The following is a 20,140-nucleotide window of genomic DNA, read 5'->3' as shown; positions in this document are numbered from 1 at the left end:
CTTTGATGATCGGTCTGATACTTTCAACTCACTGCACTTGACATGCCTGCTTAATCACAAGTGGTTGTCACACGACAGCGGAGCTTAATCTCAGCGGTTCCTCCGTTGTAGACATTTGTTTTTAACCGTGCCACCCAAACCACCTGTGGTTTTAGTTTTCATTATAAGTGGGATTTTTTTTCCATCTGAACCAGCAGCTTCATATCAGTGTCTAAGGCAACGGGTCTGTGCTGCATTGATGTCAAAGAAAGCCCCGGTGAAGGCCACCTAGTGCGGTGAACTCGGCCACATGCAGAGCAAATATTTTTTGCTTGAAACCTCCATCCATTAGGGAATCACGATGTTCTGCTTCACTCGCGGCCCAGGGACAGGTGGGGAGGGTGGTGCGTTTGCTCGCCGTGTCTGTCCCAACAACCTTCAAAACATGCGAGTGACACATCTACAAATGGGAGCGAGGCCATGGGGGGGGGGGGGGCTCTTCCCTTCCCTCCCACGACTGCATGTGAAACGACGCCTCCGCAGTCGCGACTCGCGCATTCAGCGCCTTGCGCGCGCCGCGAGCGCGTGGAATTCCGCCTCCACCACCATTATCGCCAAGGGGTTCTGTGCTCCCCCACCCACTTCCTGAGACCTTGCAGAGTCGCCGGCTCGTCCCTCTTCAACTGTGCTCTGTCAAAACGAAGACCGCGTTCTCTACCCACTGCTCCCCCCCACCCCCCAAGTCAAGAGATTGCATTACTCCCACTCACGGCCTCGCGACCATTGCCTTGCCCCGTAAGACCTCTCGAATCGGAGGTCAGCACTTCATTGCCCGCATGCTTTATCTGCACTGTTATTTATCTCGTTCGCTCAGATGGGGCTACACCCAATGATATTAGCACTTTAGTGTATAATACAGGACTGTCTTAACCACCCCTTGAGGCACGGTGGTGGCGAGATATTAACTACCTCGCGAAGTATACAAGGGGTCGTCCCTAAATGATGTCACGCACCTGGGGGGGGGGGGGGGTCAGACATTTGTGACGATGTGTGAGGGGGTTTGAGAAATATGACGTCACATCAAAATGCGCAACTTTAAATAAATATAGACAACACGTTCTACTTAATTAATTAGACTTTTTAATAAATGTTTTCTCCTAAAACATCAGTGTGCAGCGCCACATTAAATACGCACTACAATGACAATAGTTTAAAGCGATTTAAAGCATGTTTTATATTTTTTTGGGAGGGGGGGGCAGAGCTTTGTGACGTCATATTTGAGGGGGGGCTGACTTTTCGTGACGTCGTGTGACGAAGGGGGGGGGGGGTCAAAAATCGTCCAAAATCGCGTGACGTCATTTAAGGACGCCCCCCAAGAGGTTATGGGTTCGATCCCTGACGCCTGTATGTTTAGAGTTTGCATGTTCTCCCCGTGGTCGCGTGGATTTTTTTCCCAGGTTCTCTGCTTTTCTCCTCCACATTTAGAATCAACATCATGCGTTTAGAGAATTGTGTTTCTATAAATGTCCACATGATAAGCCATTTCCTTGAGCTATCATTTGTGGCCAGGTCGCTTTCTGAAAAAGAACAACATAACTCAGTGGGCCTTATCGAGTAAAACAAAAAATAGTTTGAGGTTTTTTTTTAATAACAATGTATTGTTGCCCTCACAGTTTTCCCCGCTATATATGTCTGTCTTATATTGTTGACCTGGTGTAAGCAGCCGCGGCGTGTAGGCTGCTTTATCTCACTTGCGTGTGAATAGACGAATATATATGAGCGTAAGGTATATTTCACTTGGGCCCTCAACAGAACATTGGGGCCACCAACAGTTCACACATTAAAAGCAACCACTGAGCAAGGCCTGGCCACTCATTTGATAGCATGAGCTTACAAAGCCACGTTGAACAGTCTCAACGTGATTACCATGTTTAACCTTCCCAGAAACTGTGGGAATCATTTGTGTCCAGTTAAATTTAGATATATTTTCTGTCCCATTAATAACCAAGCATATGTCTAAATACAGCTCGTGAAAATATACATGAATTTTGGACAAATACTGTGAATATAATAATGTGCATAGCTAAGTAATGTGTTCATCTATATTTCTGTAAGCACATTGTCAACACAGACATTACATGAAAAATGTTGGTGTAATTAACATCAATTTACATAATAGTCATCTAAATCATATTTAGTTTTCCGTATAATGCAGTGTTTCGGTACTGTGTTAACGAGTGACGTTAAATTAAGTAAATTATGAAATGTGTGTTTTTGAAATCATATCTGCGCTAATGTTCCATTCACATACAATCATAGGCTTGGTAACGATTGCAAACAAATAGTCAAAATCATTTCCACAATCATCGATGCCATCTATGTTACTGCTGCTGGTTTTCCCCGCTATTTGTCCCAGAAAGGACTGAACGAATCAAGATCGCACCCAACACCTTGCTGTACATACCGTAAAACATATTCCAGTCACACTCCCACACACATACACAATGTTTAATGACACACACAACAGCAACAGCACGAGGTAATAAAGGAACACAGAAATTCGGTGTCGCAAACATTTTGCACGGATTAAAAGTATTTAACAAGCAAAGAAAAAAACACGCCGAAAGAGTAATTGTTCTACTTTACCCTTTGCAGATTCCATGAGACTGCTGCGATGGAAGTGGCGTGCTGTGTGCAGTGTCTCGGGGTGATTTCTTTTTTGTTCTGCCCCAAACCAGCAGTGCCACATTTCTTTCGTCTCTCTGATGTCAGCCTTTGCAGATCGTCTCGGCTATCTGCAACATCCTTGGATTCGCATGCGCTCTCCCTACCCGCAGCAATGTTTGCTGCCGTAACTCGGATGATTAATGCACCATAAATAAGCAAGTGGTCCTGCGGCTGATACTGGAGAGAGAGAGAGAGAGAAACAACTAACAGACATGTTTGTTGGAAGTTAGAGAGGAGAGTATTAGAGAGAATGGAAATGAGATGAGATGCAGCATAGCTGGAGTTGAAGAGAGAGAGAGAGAGAGTGGGAATGCTAGGTAAGAGATTAAATTGAATAAGGAGAGGTAACAAGAAGGGTGAGTTGGCCAATTGGCTCAGCGGGGTAATGCCTCTGTCAGAGCACTGAGCTGACACGACTGACGTTAAAGGTTGAGTGTGGGCACTTATTCATAATTAAAACTGGCTCAGAGGCAAAGATGAGTCAATGCTCTTTAATGCACAAAAACTGTCATTATACATTAGATTCTCTTTTTCGATCATAATTCAGCTTGAGTGTTTATCTCCATGGACGGAAATTGTCATTGACTCCCTGCAGTATTTACAAAATAATACAAAGTGCCATCGCTTGTTGAGTAAGCAGATTTTGTCCTCGTTTTCACACTTGTACGACAGTACTTGTGCGACGTAAAATAAACAAGTTTACATTCGGAACGCCAGCATAAGAGCAGTGCGTCTCCCCAACGTGAAACTACTGGACATCTGTGGAAGAGCTTCATAGCTGATCAGATTTCTCGAGAATAAATCATCATTGTGATTCTGTAAGAGAACGGCTTCATCAGGTTCCTTCAATTGCCCTGTATCTACACTAGGGATACACCTGCTCACGTGCCCTGCTATAGAGGCGTTCATTGTATCGCATTTAACTCAGTTGTTGTGTATTCCCCCAGAGCTGCAATACACCAAATTGAATATAAAATATAAAATGTTATTTTTGCACAGCCATTGGTGACCGGGTTGCGGCTATAAACTGGCTACACTTAAGAGCCCACTTAAGTCGCTGGTGGTGGCCTGGATTCAAACCCAGGTTCCCAGTCGTTCCGGCTCAGTGTTCTCACAAGACGTGAGGCCCCGCTGAGACACCCAGCCACCTCCTGCAAAGGTACTTTCTGTGGTGCCATCTTCCGGGGGCCCATTCTCGATACAACGGGATGCCACTGCTAACCGTGTGAGAACCAAACTAAAGTTTCTTCATGACGCAATATGAATTTAATAGCACACCACGGATACAACCCAGAAGGCCTAAACAAGGAATTACGTCATCGGGGAGAGATGAAAGCGTCGCTATAGGGCCACTGTGTGAGGAAAGAGGAAGAACGTGGTTAGAAGACGAGAGGGTTGAGCGAGAAGGGACTTGTGTGGCCTTTTGGGATGGTGATTTATGACAGCACCCAGGTCTCCACATCTCACAGCAGTTACCGTATGCCCTCATCTCAATGTCTGTGTTATCAACGTACGGTCAAGTGCATGGTCTTGGGATGATGATGTTTAACGAGCAAAGCTATTCCTCGACTGAATTTAAACGCAGTGCAACAGCGTGAAACGTGTTTATTTAAACGCCTTGCACAACAAGTAACTGAGTCATGTGATAAGATACCTGCAACACACAATGTGCTCGCACCGCACGAATTATTTCAGAATGTGGTGACTTATTTCATCAACTTGAATGGATAAACGAATCCATAAATATATATTAAAAACATTTAAATTAAAAAAAATTGCATTTTTCAAAATGTTCACTTCGGTGATTTTCAAATTGTTCAAAATAAATGTTAACTTTTATTAAAATCACGAAATTAATTGTTCTTTTACAAAGAATAAATTAAACAAGTTTCACCTTATGGACAAGTTTTGAGTATTTCTGGACTCATAAGAAAATGCAAAACAATATTACTCAAGATATATATGATGCAAGCATCTCTGTATTGCGTTATCTGAGCCATTAACACTAACTCATGTCCCTAAAATTAAACACATTGCAGATAACAGGATGGTTTATCAGGAAACGAATTAGTTGCTCAAAAAATGGACAAGAGGATGACGTCCCTCTTAATTAATTCCAATATGGAATATATCTCCGTGATCTTTCTCTTATCTGCGCATTTGCAGAGGAAGATCGAATGCGTGTGCAATGTAGCAAAGTGAGAATCTCATTGAACCCTGGATAACAGTTGTGGATACACGAGAATTGAAGATGAGAGGATTGTTGCTATATTTTATCCATGACTTAATACACTACTTGCATCCCACTGGGATTTTGCACACAGCGTTGGTGTACGGTGTTTTTTCTGCAATATTTTGCCATCTTTTCTTGGATTTTCTGTTTGCACTTAGTCACATATTCACTTTAAGATGTTTTTTGTTCATGTTTTTGTTTTTTGTTTGTTGCGGTTGCACCCGATTCAAGAGCCGAATGGCTCACAGCGCTATACCTAATAAATTAACTTGAAAGTTGAAACATAATGTTAGTTATTTCAGTGTTCAATAAACCATACCCAACCACGTCACCTCCTAGAGGGCGCCCTTCCATTACTCCGCGATGGAAAAACTCGAGACGAAGAAGAGGGTTGACTTTAGAATTTAATATTTAGAATCTTCGAATTTTTAAGGACAATTCCCGATCTTATTTTAGGATGTTCATATCATGTGCGTTTAGTTATATATTGATGTGGGGGCGGTGCTCATGCTGTGACGACAGTCGGGGGGAGAGAGGGTAGGAGGCACATAGGGCTGACCCTAAATAAATAAGTAAAACCAGGCGCCCCATATGGCCATGCATTTTTGTATGTATGTTGAACTTCTTTCGCACCATATGCAGCTAACCGTGCTAATCGAAGGTGCGAGGGTAGGACAACAAACTAAAATAAGACAACGATCCCCCGCATCGCCTGAACAGACTTTCGGGGCAGGTGTTGTTCGCAAGCAGAGCCTATGAATCGATTCCATCATAATTAAGTTAAAATGCCCCCAAAATAACTGAATATTACTTAAATTAGCCACTTGGTTTAAATATTTAGAAGACTTTGAAATGGTAATATTAACAGTTTTTTGTATTATTAATTCATATATTCTTTTTTTTTACATAGTTGGCAATTGAGAATAGCATTCTTTTATCATAATTGAATGATTTATTTTCACACACGTGTGTGTTTTATCAAAACAATTATTCTCATATATGAATGCGTCTACTCTGAGCCAAAATTCCTCTTCGTTAAAAAAAAAGGCTAAGCAATGGAAAATAAAATATGTGAACTACTGATGACATTCGTGCACTGCAGCGCACACTGGTGGCAGACAGAACGATGCGTGGCTGCCAAGGACTCTCACTCTCCCCGACACGGGGAGGAGAGGAATTGAAAGCACCCTATACTAAGCACGCCGGAGCAATGCCCTTGCAGGTGAGTATAAAACACAGGAAAATAGCCGCTCATAAATGTTCGCCTGTTTAATGTTGGCGGGCGATAACTTTTGCCCGTTGCACTAAACTATGCAGATAAAAGTCCTAGCAACCAAATGAATGCAAAACGTTGCATGACCAAGTTTCACCATTTTCCACTGTTGACGTTATATTGCGTCGTGCATCATTGTGCCAAGAATGCATGCCAGAGGAATGCTTCGTGCACGATTACAGCAGGAATAACCTCGATGCTCCAAGTGCTATTTGCATTCAACAATGCCATATTTCTTAAATATTGGTCATTTCAAACACATAAAATAGTCTGTTAAAATGGTTTGTAGCGGAGGCTTTCTCGTGTAACCCTAAAACAGTTGATCAACGATCACAATAAAAGACATTAAAAGATATTTATCATTCGTATTAGTTCACATGTCGTATAGCATCCAACATTTTTGGGCTTTGCAAGAGACCACTGTGTACAAACTGTTTTAAGACGTGATATGGGTTTGTTTAGTAGTTCAATTCCGTTGGAATGCAATGTTGCAGATTCGAGAGAGCAAGCATATTTCATTGTAAAGCACACCAAGGGAATCGACTGTACGTTAGGTCGGGTTTTTTTTAAAGCACAATACTTCGTTCAAAGCTGTAAATGTTCCCAAAAGTCCTCCTGTGCCATTAGCCTTTGGTGGATTTGCCATGCTTTATGGCACACAACTAGAATAAGAAAATTATGGGAAATAATAATACTACGAACGGCCCTCTATTAGGATGAAGGACACCTCACACTATGTTAATTATGGGGGTTGTTTGACTATACTTCACCACACTGATAAGTAGGGGGGCTGGTGCAGGGGGGGGGGGGCAAGACCCAATCAGATATCACTCCCTACTCATATTAGCCATGGCCAGGAATCTAACTCAGGTCAATGGGTCAGAGCGCTGAGTCAACAGCCTGGATTGCGAATCGATTATTCAACCAGGTTTCAAAGTGAAGTGAGTCCATGGTCTTTCCCCAAATCACCAATGACTGCACACCCCCTACCCAAAAAAGCGAATTAAATGTGGTTTTTCGTTCAGTTGGCAAAACAGCCATCTCTGAGAATAACCGTTTTCCGTGCGACTATTATGCAACAAACATCTCCACAGCAGCGTGCTTAGGAGAGCATAGCAATCCGTAGTGAGGATATGCGACAATTCTGAACGGATCTCGGAAATAGTTTCGTGAAAATTACCTTCCATGATGGGCCATTCTCGAACACGGGGTGATGCACTGCCCGACTACGAGAGTTCCAAGGCAGACTCATTTTTGACATTTCTCATAAATAAATTCACCCTATCGATCCGTGCTTTGGAATGCTCCGTTAATTGCACATCACAAAAGATGCTGGCTAACTATGAGGCGTCAGCTCCCATTGGACAACGTGCAATTCTGCACGAGCGGAATGCCCTTGTGCAGTCAAAGCGAAGCGATCACTTGTGTGGGCAGCTGTGTCCTCAAAGCCGTGTGGTATAAATACTCTTTGGTTCTTTCGGTAAAGTCACGTAGGTATAAAATAAAATAAATTAAATCACGACGTTTCGGGCGCAACTCAAGCGTCCGTCATAAGGTGGGACAACCACAGCAAGAAACAATTGCTGAAGTGGGCAAAAGGGGTGCTTGAATCAAGAGGCTATATAGGTAAGAGAGGGGGGGGCGGAGCCAGGGAGTAGAGATAGAGAGGGTGGGCGTGATCTAGATTGTGTGGTATAACTTCAGTGCAAAAAGGGTATAAGTTGAACTGCGGTAGAAGATAACGTAATTTCCTCGCTGAGAATATTAAAACATATTCATGAATTTCGATTTAAAGCTTTCGTGACTGCAGGGATTCATCTTCTGGGTTCTTTCGGTAAAGTCACGTAGAAGGGAAATAATAAAATAATAAAAATAAAACATAATAAAATTAAATTCTCACAACGTTTCGGCCACAACGCAAGCAGCCGTCCTCAGGTGAAGAAACAGACCTGTCGGAAAGACAACGTCCTCATTAAGATGCTGTCTTAATGAAGAAACAGAGCTGTCGGAAAGACAGCGTCCTCAGCTCTGTTTCTTCACCTGAGGACGGCTGCTTGCATTGTAGCCGAAGCGTCGTGAGAATTTAATTTAATTATGTTTAATTTTTATTATTTTATTATTTCCCTTCTACGTCACTTTACCGAAAGAATCAAGAATATTCATTAATGTTGGGGTTGTGAATATACCTGCAATGCTTTCACAATGGGTGTATTAATTGCATGTTTTTGTTTATTTATCATCGCAAACACAGTTGCTGAGAGCTCCAGGCTATAATCGCAATTCTCCTGAGGCTCATTCATTTCCATAGACCAGCGGGAGTTTGTTTTAGGGACCCATTGGGCTTCTGTTGATACCCAGAAATCTGTCGAAGAGACTGGGAAATGTTGTAGTTCTACAGTGCTAATGTACTTGCTGTCTGAATTTTCAGCATGTCCTTTTCAACGGTGTTACTGTGGAAACAGGAGGTAGTGCACAATGTGAATTTACTCAGGAACTCATTTCCTCCGAATTGGATTGTGGTTCTGCCCAGGTATGAAATGATCAGGTCACGCCATGGTCACACCATGCGCCTCTAACACAGTGTATAATGCATTCCTTTATCGAGTAAACCTCACCGAATCTCAATAATTGTATCAAAATGTATAATGCACTCCTTTATCCAGCAAAAACCTCACCGAGTCTCAAATAATTTAACATAAATCTCCTGCATTTATGGCATGTTTTGGCCATTTTCCCCCCCCATTATATATTTTTTCTCCTCGAATAGAAGGGCAACGATGTATCCCACACACACAAAACGCATTGCTCACGCAAACATTACCGTCCTGCTGTACTGAAAACACCACGGGCGAGGCACAAACACATTTGCCGTAACTGCCATCGGCGCATTGTTTTTTGTGTGTGCGACCGTTGTATTTAACTCTCGATTATTACTGTCGTTTTATGTTTTGTTCACTTAAAGGTCATTTAAAAATGGGGGTTGGTGTATCCCCTTGTTTGTAGACCGATGTTATCTGCCTCGTGACCAGTGGTTTGCGGGTCAGTCACGCCACCACCTCTATTCTTGTCTCTTTAATATACTCGACACCCCTTTTTGTACGTTTCACAGAAGCAATCGGTGCACATGACTGTAATGGTTTATATATTTGGACAATTAACATCATCGCAGCCATGTGGATCACAATAGTAAACTATTTTGAAGTATTTCTAGATTTGAAGCTTTCTTGACTGCAAGGATTCATAAAAAAATTAAATTAAAATTAATAAGACGGAAGCTTGTGTTGCCTCCGAAACGTCGTGATTTTTATTTTTATTTTACTTTTATTAATTTTAAATTTTTATCTACGTGACTTTACTGAAAAAAACAAAGAATAGTTTGAAGTATAATAATTGCCCTTTCCTAATTGTCACACAAATTGAGCTCTGCTATATTCTTTGGGTCTTTCGGAGAAGTCACGTAGATAGGTTGAAAGAAAATAACAAAAAATAACTTTTCTTTCAACCTATCTACGTGACTTTACCGAAAGACCCAAAGAATATGAATTCCTGCAGTCACAAAAGCTTTTAGTCAAGATTTGAGCTCTGCTGTTTAAAAAAAAACACATTCATAAATCATACTGCCTTAAAGATGAGGAGTCATTTCCATTTTGCATAGCACATCAACAGCAATACTTATTTATGTGCTTTGAAGAAGGGCAATTTTTCAAAGCGTCACCTATCATTACTTTTTTTTCCTTTTATGGCAATGTTACTGATAAATGTGTTTGTTTTTGTTAATGCTGCTTGTGCACCACTGCCAACGTAGCATCAACAGCAGCATCACCAAATAGTTTTATTTAAAATACAGTTGCACGTTTGGACAAAAGGACATGGCGACACCTTCTGTTGGCAGTGACATTCACATTTATAATACGTTTTCTGTGCCATGCGAAAATTTAGAGTGCCGTGTAAATTATTCATATTTCTCTCCTGCAATATTAAACATTGTGGACTTTTTTTTTAAAAAATTGTTCCGATAGTATAACCCATTCCTTATTTTGTAATCAAAGGGAGAATGTCCCACACTTCATGCCTTCAAGGCCCCCGTCAATTCATACAAATAACCGCACGACACAAACACAATGCATAAGAACGTATCATTTTGCAAGACCAAAACAATTACACAGTTCTATGTTGCTGTCAACAACTGCATTAATAATTCATCAACAAATTAAGATTACCTTAATAAACGAATACATTCTTTATATTCAATTTCCTGGTCCTATTTCAAATGCTAGTAAATACTTTACTTAATTAAATAGTAAACATTATGCATTGAGTGACTTAGAAATGCATAGTTATACGTGTACAGCATGGGCACAGTCCATAATGTACTTGACAAAATGTTAACCAAGAATAGCTGCATTTACTTAAGAGGTGAACAATTCTGAGATCATATAAATCAATAAATTTTCTGATTTGCAATATCCCTTGAATATTTCAGGAGTTCACTTTTGGGTCTGACAATGAGATGCACAAGGCTGAATCACTCACCTCCCTTGTGCTTTTCGGTTATAAGCACATCACAGAAAAACTAAGATTCCCATTTTGCCTTGAACAGACTGATAGGGCAAGCGCTGTTAGTGGGGACCTCTGAAGATCAGCATGGCACACGAGGGTGTTAGCCGGATTTGCAGCGCAGCATGCTAACCGCTGTACGTATGTGTGTTGTTGCTAATCGGAGGAGCATCACACGTGTGACACACAATATGGTGTTGGGCATTAACCGTACACTTGTGTTTCCGCGATGTTGCACAGGGTATGGGCAACTCATTCGTCCCTATCTCTCCTTCGAGGACAATACACAGCAGAGATACGTCTCGCACTCTACTAGGTATGGTACGTACCATTTGGACCATGCCACTTTTAACGTGATGTGCAATGCATCTTCGTAATAGGTGTACCAAGTTTTTGAGAGGAATTGTGCTCTGCGATTGCACGAGCGTGCATTTAACGTCACCCCCGCAGACACCGGCATGTTTACGATGCTGCGCCACTCTCTGCATATCACGCAACCGCTTATGCGTGCGCCGAAAGGCTCGGACATTCACTCGCTTGCTCTCTGCAGAGCAACGATGGGACTTCCACTGCTCTGAAATATACAGACTCAGAGTCTCTATTTGGACCGGAGGAATCCGATGAGCGATGAAGCTCTTTTTCACAGATGTCCAGTATGGGGCAGGTCAGCAAGTCGCAACAGGAAACACTACCAAAAAACCGATAGGAGTGCAAAGTAGAGAAAATGGTAGGAAAGTCACTGAATACTCTTTATTTTTATCGGTAAAGTCACGTCGGTAAAACAATAAAATAATTTAACTCACGACGTTTCGGAAGCAACACAAGCCTCCGTCACACGGAGGCTTGTGTTGCTTCCGAAACGTCGTGAGTTAATTTATTTACAAATTTTACCTACTTGACTTTACCAAAAAAAACAAAGAGTACGAATCCTTGCAGTAACGAAAACTTCAAATATAGAATTAATCTTCTTGGTTCTTTCGGTAAAGTCACGTAGAAGGGAAGTAATAAAATAATAAAAATAAAACATAATAAAACAATTCTCACGACGTTTCGGCCACAACGCAAGCAGCCGTCCTCAGGCGAAGAATGAAACACCACCAAGCTTGGAGCGTATATTTAAGCTGGGTTAGAGGGGGGGAGGTGGGAAGAAGAGCGCCTAAACAAAATAATTTGTATATCAAGAGGAATTCAGCATATGGAAAATGCGTAGGAGGTGGGCGGGGGGGGTTCCAAATCAATACTATGCCCGTGCATTATGCAGGATTAGCAGCATCAAAGGGGGGGGAGGGGGGTAGCATTAACAAAGGAAATGAATGTTAATAGTATGTAGCTGCAGTTACTAAACTTCCCTTCTACGTGACTTTATCGAACGAACCAAGAAGATGAATCCCTGCAGTCACGAAAGCTTTAAATCGAAATATAGAATTAAGTCACTGAATATAAAGAAATAGGAAACTATTCATTATAAATATCCGGTTTATTAAGATTGGACAAGGTAGCAAAGACAACGGTAAAACAGTCCCAGACCACACCAATATAACACCACGCAGCAGTAGTCCCTCAGTAAATTGGCACGTCAACATTGAATTATCGATACACAGGCAATGATCAAAGTTATAAATCACTTTTGCGAATGCGAGTGCTGCATCCAGCAATAATCTTCTGCTCCAGGATATGTTTTTTGTTGAAGGAGACCACAACCCACATTGAAGCCCGTTTCCATCAACCCACCGCGTCCTGCCTTTGATCTGTCAATGGTTGCTGCGCGAACATTCGCTCTGAAACGGCTTGAAGGCTTGAGGCTGCTCATTTCCACTTGTCGCACTTCGCAGCTCTTTCAAGCATACAGTGAGGGAAAAAAGTATTTGATCCCCTGCTGATTTTGTACGTTTGCCCACTGACAAAGAAATGATCAGTCTATAATTTTAATAGTAGGTTTATTTGAACAGTGAGAGACAGAATAACAACAACAAAATCCAGAAAAACGCATGTCTAAATTTTTATGAATTGATTTGCATTTTAATGAGGGAAATAAGTATTTGACCCCTCTGCAAAACATGACTTAGTACTTGGTGGCAAAACCCTTGTTGGCAATCACAGAGGTCAGACGTTTCTTGTAGTTGGCCACCAGGCTTGCACACATCTCAGGATGGATTTTGTCCCACTCCTCTTTGCAGATCTTCTCCAAGTCATTAAGGTTTCGAGGCTGACGTTTGGCAACTCGAACCTTCAGCTCCCTCCACAGATTTTCTATGGGATTAAGGTCTGGAGACTGGCTAGGCCACTCCAGGACCTTAATGTGCTTCTTCTTGAGCCACTCCTTTGTTGCCTTGGCCGTGTGTTTTGGGTCATTGTCATGCTGGAATACCCATCCACGACCCATTTTCAATGCCCTAGCTGAGGGAAGGAGGTTCTCACTCAAGATTTGACGGTACATGGCCCTGTCCATCGTCCCTTTGATGCGGTGAAGTTGTCCTGTCCCCTTAGCAGAAAAACACCCCCAAAGCATAATGTTTCCACCTCCATGTTTGACGGTGGGGATGGTGTTCTTGGGGTCATAGGCAGCATTCCTCCTCCTCCAAACACGGCGAGTTGAGTTGATGCCAAAGAACTCCATTTTTGTCTCATCTGACCACAACACTTTCACCCAGTTGTCCTCTGAATCATTCAGATGTTCATTGGCAAACTTCAGACGGGCATGTACATGTGCTTTCTTGAGCAGGGGGACCTTGCGGGCGCTGCAGGATTTCAGTCCGTCACGGCGTCGTGTGATACCAACTGTTTTCTTGGTGACTATGGTCCCAGCTGCCTTGAGATCATTGACAAGATCCTCCCGTGTAGTTCTGGGCTGATTCCTCACCGTTCTGATGATCATTGCAATTCCACGAGGTGAGATCTTGCATGGAGCCCCAGGCCGAGGGAGATTGACAGTTATTTTGTGTTTCTTCCATTTGCGAACAATCGCACCAACTGTTGTCACCTTCTCACCAAGCTGCTTGGCGATGGTCTTGTAGCTCATTCCAGCCTTGTGTAGGTCTACAATCCTTCATTAAAATGCAAATCAATTTATAACATTTTTGACATGCATTTTTCTGGATTTTTTTGTTGATATTCTGTCTCTCACTGTTCAAATAAACCTACCATTAAAATTATAGACTGATCATTTCTTTGCAACTGGGCAAACGTACAAATCAGCAGGGGATCAAATACTTTTTTCCCTCACTGTATATGGGTCTCTATGTGTCTATGGGTCTATATGTGAATCTATAGGTCTCCGTGTGAGTCAGTGGGTCCATATGTGTGTCGAAGGGTCTATATGTGAGTCTATGGGTCTCTGCGTGGTGAGTCTATGGGTTTCTGCGCGGTGAGTCTATCGGTGTCTGCGTGGTGAGTCTATGGGTCTCTATGTGATGAGTGTATGGCTCTCTATGTGGTTAGTCTTTGAGTCTCTGTGATGGTTGTATCCTATCTTGTTTTCAAATATATATCTGTAGTTAGTGTTCACGTGAGTTTCATACCATCACAATATTTCCGTAAGCACACAACAATGAGGACCTCCGATGCGCACTGGTTGGCTACGTACGGTGCGAAAGAAGTTCAACATACATACAAGTGACTGTGATGTTCACAAGCTAAAACAAAGGATACATTCTGATCTATGAAAATGAAACTAAACTATCGAGAGAAAAAAAGTAGCCGTTCATTGAAGAACGTGGCTCAAGCTTCAAGATTAGAATAGCATTAAGTACTATCTGATTAAAATGCTAACCATGTATAGTATTGTATTTCCTTCATCTCATCGTAAAGCTCATAGCGGTTTGAGCGAAATGTCGTCAGTATAATACAGGTTTTTTTTTCAAACCCCAAAAAACCTGTATCGTGAATGATATTGGTCGCGAAAGCTGACATGTTAAATTATCTTCATGTAACTGGTGAGGAGGCGCTTCATCGGCCATAATTGTATCCACACTTTGGACACGTGTAAATACTATCTTCCTAACCATTGACAACTTTAGATTTGAAGTTTTCGTGACTGCAAGCATTCATACTCTTTGGTTTTTTCGGTAAAGTCACGTAGGTAAAAAATAAAATAAAATAAATGAAAACAACTCAATTAAATCACGATGTTTCGGGCGCAACACAAGCGTCCGTCATCACCTGATGACGGATTTAATTTAGTTGTTTTCATTTATTTTATTTTTTACCTACGTGACTTTACCGAAAAAACCAAAGAATATTGACAACTTTGTCAGGTGGTGGAGGGTTAACGACAAGAATTTTGGCGTAAAACTACCAAGTGGTGAATTTTACGCGTAGGCTTTCGCGACCGATGTTATGATGCATAATTGATTGCATTTGGGTTACGTCATCGTGTAAAAAATGTGTGTGTCGTAAGCCCTCCTTCACCTCACCAAGCCAATTAATAAAAGTATCACATGCATCAAACGTGACCTAATTACCGGGAGTGATCTCACAACATTTACGTGGGTAACGGCGTTTCTCTGGAGAATCCTCAGAATCTTTATTTATCCTGGAGAAATCCGATGAGTTACGAAGCACTTTTTCATTTGGATATATGAATTGAGTGCACAAAGGAACCTTGTGGCGGGACCCCGGGGTCCCATAAGCCCCCGGCTCTCGCATAAACTGCGTTGCGACGTCATTTTATGTCTGTTGAAGGCGAACGATGCGGCAATTTATTCCTCTCGACGAGCTCTACATGATGCGCTAATCAGATTTTCAAAGTTTTGTTTCTTCTCTGCATTCGTCCTCGCTGCTGCGCTTGGACGACATGACGACAGAATGATCCGCGCCAGGCGGGTCGCGGCGTTCATGTGCGCGGTGGGACGGAGTCGCCAAAAATAATGAATTAATTACGCTTTTAACTTCTGTTTATTCGGGACCCCGGGGTCCCACCATAAGGTTCAGATGTCCAGTATCCAGCATCCTCAGCTTATTAACAGGAGCTCAGATCTCGAGTGATAGCGTTTCCTGATTCGGGTTTGATTCACGTGGCAATTTCATTAATTGGCTGTGTCGGCAGGAGGAGGGGTTGACGACATTCGTACACGATGACCCACCCCAAAAGAAACCAATTATCAACTACCATGCGTCCTGACCCACGTACAAATATGGAGCATGCACTGTTAATGGTATATGCCTATCTCCTCCCGAAAATATTTTTCGAAATGATTTTGTGTCGTGCGATATGTTTCCATTAAACGTCAGCCCAAAGTACACAGTGCGTTGGTCAGTGGAATACCTCTTATCTATAATCATTGAAATGACTTTGACATTAAAACCAGACTTTCATCCTGATTAACGCTTTGATATTCCAAAAAGGCGGATGCAAAGAGTGGATTATTTCCCTTTGAAATTGTTCAGGAGGATTATGGATTCCCAGGGTGAAACTTAAAAGCCTGGACTTTAATGCATCCCATTAAAACAGCAGTTACAGAATGGGAAAATTACTCTCTGTACATGTTTAGATAGTCTCTGTTCAAGCCATTTTTCTGCACATTTATACTTGTATAAGTATTTTTTTTTAAACTGTCACAAGTCGTAGTGTATGGTGTTCATCTCTGCAAGCATCCTGCATCCTATTTAAATGAGATACTCTATTCTGGTTGCAGGGAATGGTCTCTCCAAAAATCCAGGTTTGAAGATGACTCAGCCGATCATCCTGACTCAACCCATAATCTGCAGACGTTCATCTGGGGGTTAATAAAATATGAATACTGTACTATGTGAAATTATAGAATTTTTTGTAATCTTCACACACAATTGAACATTTTTCATCAAATTGTAAAACCATGTTGATATGCCTTTTAAATTATTATTATACCACGTTCCATCAGAATTATCTGAATGCTATGAACATTTTCAATACCTCCACAATGGTCACTCATTTCTGGAAGTAATGTACTTCATGCTAATTCCTGTTTAATTAACCTCATTGTACCACTGCAATTGTCAATCAAAAGCCCGTGTCTTAGCTTGAGATTATATTTCTCCAATCCTAAATGAATAATCAAACTGTGCTGCTAAAATTGAAGCATCGAGTGTGGCCTTTACAGTTTGTTGAATGCCAACCAGCACTGACCGAAATGGTGAAGTATGTAAAATAATCCCCATGTCCAACAAGGCAAGAGGAGCCCTTAATCCAGAAGGGGATTGACAAAGTGTAAAAAAATATATAACTTAATTATTATTTTAGATTTTCTGTATAAACCAAATAATATTATCCGTATAAAGCATATTATATTATTTTGAAGGTTGAATATTACATTTTTTAAACATGGACATTATTTTCACGCCATTCCATAAGTAAATCTATATATATAAAATCGTTCATGTCTGTCTGTGTGTGTGTGGACTTTGGCCCATACGCACTTTCATTGGACGGCGGTTGCCCCTGGCAACGGCTAGCCACGCCTTCGCCGCTTTCATTGGACCTGGCAACGGCTAGCCACGCCTTCGCCAAGGGCTGCAGTTTCATTGGACGGCGGTTGCCCCTGCCAACGGCTAGCCACGCCTTCGCCACTTTCATAAGCTCCGTATTTAATTAAATAATAGCCATTACACAGTATTGTTGGAGCGCTAGGGGGGGCGGAAGGAACGCCACCCGTACCCTGCCTCTTCCAAGCCGACAATTTTAGGCGAGGCCGCAGGCTTTGCACGCTACTAGGCCTCGACACCCACCACGCCACTCTGAGGTAAATTCATCAAAGTTTTTCCTACTCTTCACTACACCTCCACCACAATGTGTGCTATTAATATTACTTTTAAACCCAACGCGCCAACAATCGATTACTTTAATGTTCACTGTACAAATACTCATTAAGCTGGGTGAGCGTACTGCCAGTCTATCATGTACACTGTAGCCTGCTTATTAAGCTCGGTGAGCGTACTGCCACTCTATCATGTACACTCTAGCCTGCTTATGAAGCTGAGTGCGTGTCCTGGCAGTCTATAATGTGGACTCTTGCCTGGTTATTATAATCGATTCTTTATATGTTCTTTGTACAAACAGTCATTAAGCTGCTTGAGCGACCCCAGTTCGATTCCAACTCACGCCCACCACCGCTGACGATTATTTGAAACGGACCTGGCCCTCCCCTAGGTCCACTCAGCCTCAAAAGCGTAACTGCTGTCGTGTGTGAACATCGTCACTGGGGAGACAAAGGCGGCGGGGCATCGTGGATCCAAGTCCCGGGCGAAGCCGGGTCATGTGTATGTGTGTTTGTGTTTATGTGTATGTCTGTGTGTCTCTATGTATGTGTATGTATGTGTATGTATGTGTTTGTGTGTATGTGTGTGTGTATGTATGTGGGTTTTTTTTTATGTCTTTATGTGTATGTCTGCGTGTCTCTATGTATGTGTGTATATACGTGTGTGCATGTGTTTGTGTGTATGTATGTGTGTGTCTATGTATGTGTGTGTCTATGTATGTGTGTGTATGTGTGTGTATGTATGTGTGTTATGTGTCTGTCTGTGTCTGCATGTATGTGTGTGTGTATTGTGTATGTGTTTGTGTGCATGTATGTGTGTGTTTGTGTGTATGTGTATGTCTGTGTGTATGTGTTTGTGTGTATGTGTGTGTATGTATGTGTGTGTATGTGTTTGTATGTGTTTGTGTGTTTACGCTCGCATTACACAAATGTGTTGCTGGTCTAAGGCGTTCCTCGCACAGCATTGCCGCTTTATTATTTCAGTCGTTTACTGCCTTACGCACCCTGAAAGTCGTGTGTGTCTGCAGCAAGCGCGTGTATGTGTACCTATGGACGCGCGCGCGTGTGTTGTGTAGGGGGAACGGTAGTGTAGTGCTTAGCGTGCTGTCTGTGTCTGTGTGTGTGTGTGTCTGTCTGTGTCTGTCTGTGTGTGTCTGCGTGTGTCTGTGTGTGTGTCTGTGTGTGTGCGTGTGTGGTGTGTGGGGAGCGGTAGTGTAGTGCTTAGCGTGCTGTCTGTGTGTCTGTGTGTGTGTGTGTCTGTCTGTGTCTGTCTGTGTGTGTCTGCCTGTGTCTGTGTGTGTGTCTGTGCGTGTGTGGTGTGTGAGGAGCGGTGGGTGTAGTGCTTAACGCTACGCTGCGCTACCAACCCGGCGAACCCAGTTCCATTCCCGCTCACGGCCACCACCGGTGACGATTATTTGAACCTCCCCTAGGTCCACTCAGCCTCAAACGAGTAACTGGTGTGGCGTATTAACATCGGCACTTGGGAGACAAAGGCGGCTGGGCGTGGTAGATCCAAGTCCCGGGCGAAGCCGGGTCATGTGTATGTGTTTATGTGTATGTCTGTGTGTCTGTATGCATGTGTGTATGTATGTGTGTGTATGTGTTTGTGTGTATGTCTGTGTGTGTATGTATGCTCGCTAACAGCACTTGCCCCTACAGTCTGTTCAGGCTATACGGGGGATCTTTGTCTTTGTCTTTGTATGTATGTCGGTTTTGCCGCCGTGGTGGATCCAAGTCCCGGGCGAAGCCGGGTCATGTGTATGTGTGTATGTGTTTATGTGTATGTTTGTGTGTCTGTATGCATGTGCGTATGTATGTGTGTGCATGTGTTTGTGTGTATGTATGTGTGTGTGTATGTATGTGGGTTTTTTTGTATGTGTTTATGTGTATGTCTGCGTGCCTGTATGTATGTGTGTATGTACGTCTGTGGATGTGTTTGTGTGTATGTATGTGTGTGTCTATGTATGTGTGTGTATGTGTTTCTGTGTTTGTATGTGTGTGTATGTATGTGTGTTATGTGTCTGTCTGTGTGTCTGCATGTATGTGTGTGTGTATTGTGTATGTGTTTGTGTGTGTTTGTGTGTTTACGCTCGCATTACACAAATGTATAATGCGGGTCTAAGGCGTTCCTTACACAGCATTGCCGCTTTATTATTTCAGTCGTTTACTGCCGTATGCACCCTGAAAGTCGTGTGTGTCTGCAGCAAGCGCGTGTATGTGTACCTATGGACGCGCGCGCGTGTGTTGTGTAGGGGGAACGGTAGTATAGTGCTTAGCGTGCTGCCTGTGTCTGTGTGTGTGTGTGTCTGTGTGTGTGTGTCTGTGTGTGTGTCTGTGTGTGTGTCTGTGTGTGTGCGTGTGTGGTGTGTGGGGAGCGGTAGTGTAGTGGTTAGCGTGCTGTCTGTGTGTGTGTTTCTGTCTGTGTGTGTCTGCGTGTGTCTGTGTGTGTGTCTGTGTGTGTGTCTGTGCGTGTGTGGTGTGTGAGGAGCGGTGGGTGTAGTGCTTAACGCTACGCTGCGCTACCAACCCGGCAAACCCAGTTCGATTCCCGCTCACGGCCACCACCGGTGACGATTATTTGAACCTCCCCTAGGTCGACTCTGCCTCAAACGAGTAACTTAACTACTGTAGCGTATT

At 42.6% G+C, this 20,140-nt stretch overlaps 1 protein-coding gene across 5 annotated transcripts in view; it reads right to left on the bottom strand.

The window, feature by feature from the left end:
- The window catches only part of ADARB1 (adenosine deaminase RNA specific B1), a 124,719-nt gene that overhangs the window by 58,763 nt on the left and 45,816 nt on the right, over positions 1 to 20,140 (bottom strand). Inside the window, exon 1 of one of the 5 annotated variants that reach the window (XM_061556898.1) lies at positions 2,626 to 2,681. The exons of the other annotated variants lie outside the window; for them this stretch is intronic. Coding sequence (XP_061412882.1) covers positions 2,626 to 2,641 — 16 coding nt within the window. The 5' untranslated portion in view covers positions 2,642 to 2,681. Of the gene's footprint in view, positions 1 to 2,625; positions 2,682 to 20,140 lie in introns of those variants that run through there. 5 annotated transcript variants of the gene reach the window in all.

The sequence above is a fragment of the Lethenteron reissneri genome, chromosome 23 (genome assembly GCF_015708825.2).
Source record: "Lethenteron reissneri isolate LAM-NWPU_2019-01 chromosome 23, ASM1570882v1, whole genome shotgun sequence".
Classification (NCBI taxonomy): domain Eukaryota; kingdom Metazoa; phylum Chordata; class Hyperoartia; order Petromyzontiformes; family Petromyzontidae; genus Lethenteron; species Lethenteron reissneri.
This window is presented reverse-complemented; position numbering and strand designations above follow the sequence as displayed.